At 29.0% G+C, this 6743-nt stretch overlaps 1 protein-coding gene across 4 annotated transcripts in view; it reads right to left on the bottom strand.

The window, feature by feature from the left end:
* Positions 1–3427: 3427 nt before the first annotated feature.
* LOC129963273 (long-chain-fatty-acid--CoA ligase 5-like) overlaps positions 3428–6743 on the bottom strand; it is a 51537-nt gene continuing 48221 nt past the window's right edge. For all 4 annotated transcript variants that reach the window (XM_056077522.1, XM_056077523.1, XM_056077524.1 and 1 more), the window contains exons 19-20: positions 5578–5649; positions 3428–4511 (exon numbers count right to left, since the gene is read on the bottom strand). In XM_056077522.1, coding sequence (XP_055933497.1) covers positions 4374–4511; positions 5578–5649 — 210 coding nt within the window. In that variant the 3' untranslated portion in view covers positions 3428–4373. The remainder of the gene's footprint in view (positions 4512–5577; positions 5650–6743) is intronic.

The following is a 6743-nucleotide window of genomic DNA, read 5'->3' as shown; positions in this document are numbered from 1 at the left end:
TTGCGAATAACATAGAAGACGTGGGCGCTCCTGTGTATATGTGTTCCTTATTTTAGAGCTTAACTATTAAGAGAACAAGGAGAGATGAGCTTGTAAATTTACTACATATGTACTTTGGACGATAGGAGTGTATTTAATATTTATTTTGAAATTAGGTCTAGAATTATGTTTACAATTTTTTACGTCTTTTAACTATAACTTCATTTAACTACATTAAGTTCAAAATATTAATTATGATTAAAATTATTTTAATTATGCCAGTTTGTTTACAAACCAATTCTGTTCAATTTTAATTATTTTTTTAAATATCTTTAACTACATTTATAAGACACTTCTTGCAATAATGATATAAAAATAATTTTCATTAGTATTGAAATATTTCTTCTTGGACTTCTTTCACTAATTAAGATATGAGGACTGGGGTTGTCTTTCCATACAGAGTAGGTTTCTATTTAAATCATTATCGTATTATTTTTTTTAATTTTATTGTGCTTACATTTTTAATTTAGTTTTATAAGCAACCAATAATATTGTTTTTTTAATTCTTTCATTTTTAAACACTGTTGACGCTTTCTGTAATATAAATGAATATATAAAATGTTTAATCACACTTTAAACTTGAAGTTTTGCTTTCTAATTGCTGCATAATTATTAACTAATCTTATAAAAGTTTAAATAACGCAAATATATTATCTAGTTTTCAAACACTGTGCACAATGATTATGCTTTCATTCCTTATATTTCATTATGAAAATGATTCGATTCAACAAGCATATTTTTTGGATTAATTTATAAATCCCCCTATTTAATTATAAATTTCAAGTGAACTGTGAATAAATTAAACAAGAATAGAGTGCAATGGAAAAAAAATGTATAAAATCATACATAGTCAATAGTTCAGTCCAAATTTAATCCACGAATGAACTACCGCCGATTTACCAAAGCGTATGCGTCAATCTGAATGACCTTAAAGTCGCAGTATTTAGCCACAAACCGGCTACTCCGATTCGTCGGAAGGCATACGGTAACTGTGGTTGACATGACATCAACACTGCCGGTGACTGTGGTTGAGTTCAAAGGGCCATCACCGGCCACAATACAACCCTTCCGTTGGGAAGTGCGCCCCGTCATCATTGGGAGAATCCAGTCCCCCAACTTTTATGTATCCACCAGTGTGGCGAGAACCAACCACCATGCCGAAAGTTTCTCATCCTCATTACAAGATGCCCTCGGGGGACTCTGCAGTATTTAAAATGATTATTATAGCAAACGATAAATAGCTCTCATTACCGAATGCTCCATCCTTCCCCCCCCCCCTCACATGAACGATGCATCCTACCATATCAATTTTGTATCCACTCTGTGTCGTCAAACGCATCACTTTTCGAATATGTTTATATTTTAAGTATTAAGTAACCTTCTCCTTGTTACCAACATTTATAATCTTTAAAAGATTTCTTTTTTAACACATTAAAGACTTATTAAGAGAAAGAAAACTGTTGAAAAAAACTAATGAAAATCCATCTGAAATGATTTTCAATAGGGTTTCAATAAGAAGGAAACGAATGGAAATTAAGATCCAGTGATTCGCCATTTCTGAATAGTAAGAAAAAGTGTTCTGAAATTTCCTTTAATAAGGTTGCAACAAGAGTATGTGGAAAAAACGAATGAAAATCGAGAAAAAAAAAAAACATTTCCAATCTCCTATTTCCTGCAATTTTTTTGTCTAATGCACCTGATAAAAATCAGATAACTATATGGATAAACATTTCTTATCTATACTTTATAAACTACTGAAAAATCTAATGAATGCTGGAGATTCAATCTTCTCTTTGATCTATAAAATCACAGCTTTAAAGGAAAACGTTTTTGGTTTGATAAGTGGATTTCATTTTGAACATTGTGGAAAATCAATATTTGTCTATTTGATTTGGTTTTGTCACCAATCCATTGGCATTTGGCCTGTTAGCTGATAATCAGACCGCCCTCAGGAATAACAGAATAAGATGTATATATTTTGAAGCTTAGAAAGTTTTTCATCACAAAAGTTTCTATTAGACAGGTGTCTGATGCTTACTTAGAGCATCTAGTTATGGCCTTACATAAGTGTGCTGCATTTTTCTCGTTAGCAACGTTCAGCAAATGCTGTGAATGTCATGTCTAGCATTTGTGGAAATTTAGCAAACGTAAAGCGTGTCCCAAAATTACGTAACGTAACGTAATTTTCGGACACGCTTACGTTTGCTATTAACATAAAGCGTGTCCCAAATGATTGTCACCATTCATGCAGGAAAGTGTTGGCAACCCTATTAATAAAACATTTGACAGTTGATGGTTTAAGGTTAATAAAAATGGAGTGTTGCACGATAGAGAAACGTGTTAACTCAAGATTAGAATTAAATAAAAGGCACAGTTTTATTATGTTATATTTTTATTGAATCGTACAGTATAGGGTTATTTATGGAATAACACATAGGGCAAATTGCTTAAACGGCTTTGCACGTGCTTTTAAACGAAATTTTCCATGGACATTTTGCATAAATCTCACTGAATTTCGTTGATGCAGGGTTAAATTTCCTCTTTCAATTCATGCGTGCTTGTGGGCTTGTTGGCATAGACCTTTGACTTCAAATAACTCCATAACAAGAAATCCAATGGTGCTAAATTACACGATCTAGGGGGCCAATTCTCAAATTTTCGCATTGTGGCCGCCACACTTTCATTATTTTTGAAATATTGTTCAGTAATGAAAATAAGTTTTCAATCATGTAGCGATCCATTTTTACTAACCCTAAACTATCAGCTGTCAAATTGGTTTTAATAGGTTTACCAACACTTTACTGCATGAATGGTGGCAAATTAAAATCTTGCTTTGATATTTGGATACCCTTTATAAAATAAATAGCTATCAACATTTAGATGATTGAATATGAAGAATGATAACGAGAGTGATAAGTATAGCCATTTCATGTAAACGCATTCTTGCTAAATTATTCAGTACTGGGAGTTTCAAATTCTAATAGAATTACGATGACATTGACAACCATAGCAAATGATAAGATTCTTTTCTAAAATAAATCAGGAAGAAATACTCATGTGTTAGTTTCAAAATTCTCTTATTTTATCGAAACTTCTTCACCCACTCCACTCTTTCTTTAACTTACTTGTTGAATTACGCTCCAACATCGGTACCAGGTTGTCAAAAGAAGCATTTCTTGAATGTATGAGCTTCACAGATAAGTATTTCTAAACATTATATGCATTTCAACAACACAAAAAATATAAAAACAAATAACGAAAATAGTTTTAATATATTATAAAAATATGATGAAGGTTTAAAAATTTTATTCTGCCTTTATGAATATATTCAAATCAAAAAAAAAATTAACAAATATGGCACATCGAAACGGAAAAATAAAATGAAAAGCAATATTTCATTTATTTTTATTCATAATATATCATATTAAACATAATTCATTAAACAACATGATATAAAACATCATATGAAAAAAGAAACAAACGTATACAACTCCTTTGTGTAACTTAACATGCTAAATATATATGCAAAAAAAGACTATATGCAAAAAAATCTAATCGACAAAGACTATATGCAAAAAAATCTAATCGACTTATCACTCGCTTTTTTATGTATTAGAAATTTGTATATGTATTTGTTGTTCACATTAGTATGATATTTTAATTTTTCAGCACATAATTAAAAATTAATAGATAAACTTTTTATTAAATTTCAATTCTAAATGAGGTAGCGCTTGATAGTGATTTTGAAAGGTAATAGATTTAATATTTTTATGATATTTAAACTAATGAATTATAAAATTTAAATTTAAAAAAAAGAAAAAAATGGTAAAAATGAAAAGACGAAATAGTGAATAATAGTGAATAAAAAAACTAAATATTGAATAAAAAGACTAAATAGTGAATAATAGTGAATAAAAAGACGAAATAGTGAATTATAGTGAATAAAAAAACTAAATATGGAATAAAAAGACTAAATAGTGACTAATAGGAAATAAAAAGACTAAATAGTGAATAATAGTGAATAAAAAGACTAAATAGGGAATAAAAAAACTAAATAGTGACTAATATTGAATAAAAAGACTAAATAGTGAATAATAGTGAATAAAAAAACTAAATAGTGACTAATAGTGAATAAAAAGACTAAATAGTGACTAAAAGACTAATAATTCTGAAGCGACTAAATAGTTATTAAAAGCTCATCCAGATACATAACTCAAAAATTATCCAGATATAGTATACAAATTTCGGATACAACACTGGAATAAATCAAAACTTTTTCTAAGAACTAGATAAGAAAAGTTCATTTTTATGCATCGGCCTACATGTAGAGAAACTTATTGAATATTGTTGCACAATGCAGCAATCTCTTTGGTGAAGTGTTTCTTACAGACGTCTCGCTTCAATTTTGAAGTCGGTGTAAGGAAACCGTCTTCAAAAGTCAAAACTCCAGGGTGCAAATGAATGTCTTTTACCTGTAATAGATATTAACATTCAAATTATAATTCAGTTCATTAGAGACATATAAATTATAAATATCTGCATGTAAAAAAGTGTTCATAAAAATAATATAAAAATTGGACTTTTCAGCTGTTTGAAAGCTTTCCAGATTCCCAAAAGCAGCAGCTTTACGCCTTAGACATTTCGTCTTTCTATAATTACCTTGCAAATAAATACTACTCTCATAATAATAAAAATTGGATGAACTTTGGGATGATGGAACAAAACTGGAAATTTTAAAATGGAAAACATAGTAAGTTCTAAACTGCAATTTGATTTTTTTAAACGGAATTTCAGGATAATTTCGATATTTAATTCTTTTACAGGCCAATGTTACTGATCCATCAACCATTTCCGTTTTTTATCTTTTTTCTCATTAACCGAAGAAAGGAAACGTTCTTACCAATTTTTATAAAATACTTTGCAATAGATATGTGAGTAAATATTAATGACCGTTCTTAAAGTGAAAACTAGAAATGGAAAACACAGAAAGTGCCAAATTGTAAATTCTGTAATAGAGCAAAAAATAAACTTCCTGTCAATTTTGATACTTTAACAGGCCTCGTCACATTCTTGGTGTAACATGTGTAGTATGTTTTAGCTCTTGGAAAAGTTTTTTTTTTATACTTTGGTACTTATTGTATTTATTTTCAATATTCTTTATTTTATGTAAGAGCACCAAGAATAAGGATCTATGTAAAGTTCTCAAAGTCGCACAAGAAGGCACTTTTGTCACTGACGATATATACCAACATGTACTTCGACCATTTCGTGTTTTGAACACAAACATTATTTTCCAAATTGAAAACACAGGCATTTACATTATTTTGTCAAAAATATTTTGGTATCATTTTTTGCTTTTATATTATTAACCTTTAAATATGCTTTCCTGTAACTGCAACCTAATAAAATATTAAATGGATTTATAACATTGGAAATAAGTTATATATGGCCAGACAAAGCTTGGATTTAAATTTACAGGATGTAAACTGTCATTCATCAATTCACTTCTCTGGTCAAATAAATATGCTCAATACTCACCTGTTCAAATGAAAGCAAGCCAGCTTCTTTTCCTATTCTCATCAAATCTTCAAAGATGAGTTGCCTTACTGACTATAAAACAGATGAGGTAAATTATCAGTAGACTATATAACAACACAGCTTGTTTCAATATTTGGAGATTAGGTAATGCTTAGAAGATACTGAAGGATTTATAAAAACGTTTCAACAAGTTACATAGAATATGATACAACATTTACTAATTATATTTAATCCTTTACTATGTTTACTTCTAAATTAGTAGCAAATACCATGATTAATCATCGTAAATTAGCATTTCGATAGAATTAGATTAATATTAATGAGTATTTTATACATAATATCGTTTTATTTATTATCAAATAACAAAAATGTATTATTAATAAACGCTTTATTTGACAATTATATTTCTTGATTGCCTGATTTTTAATCGAATAATTTGATTAATCATCGTAAATTAGCGTTTCGATAGAATTAGATTAATATTAATGAGTATTTTATACAAAATATTGTTCGATTTATTATCAAATAACAAAAATGGATTATTAATAAACGCTTTATGTGACAATTATATTTCTTGATTGCCTGATTTTTAATCGAATAATTTGATTAATTATCGTAAATTAGCGTTTCGATAGAATTAGATTAATATTAATGAGTATTTTATACAAAATATCGTTCGATTTATTATCAAATAACAAAAATGGATTATTAATAAACGCTTTATTTGACAATTATATTTCCTGATTGCCTGATTTTTTCATATTACATTTAGTATACAATGTGTTAACCTCAAGTAACTACATCATATGGAGTCAAAGTTATAAATCTTTTAAATATCGACAAAATAATAAAATCTGAGGTCTGGAGAAAGACGACCGTAGATTTCTAGGCTTGATTTCGCCAAAGAATCCATAATTTCTATAAGTTTGGAGGACCTTAGATCTACAGCAATTAGAGTTTACGCTAATATGGCAAATGAGTGGGAATACTCAGGCCAAAGTTGATGCCTTTAATCCAGGTTCCAAATAGCAAGAACCGTCCTAAATCCCCCACTAATGGTTTCAAAACACAAGATTACCTATGCTATATTGATTTTAATGTGACATTTCGAATTTCTGGCAATATAAGAATGTTCCTGACTCAATCAGTTCATGAATTTACTAGAA

This window comes from Argiope bruennichi, chromosome 3, assembly GCF_947563725.1.
Source record: "Argiope bruennichi chromosome 3, qqArgBrue1.1, whole genome shotgun sequence".
Taxonomy (NCBI): Eukaryota; Metazoa; Arthropoda; class Arachnida; order Araneae; family Araneidae; genus Argiope; species Argiope bruennichi.
This window is presented reverse-complemented; position numbering and strand designations above follow the sequence as displayed.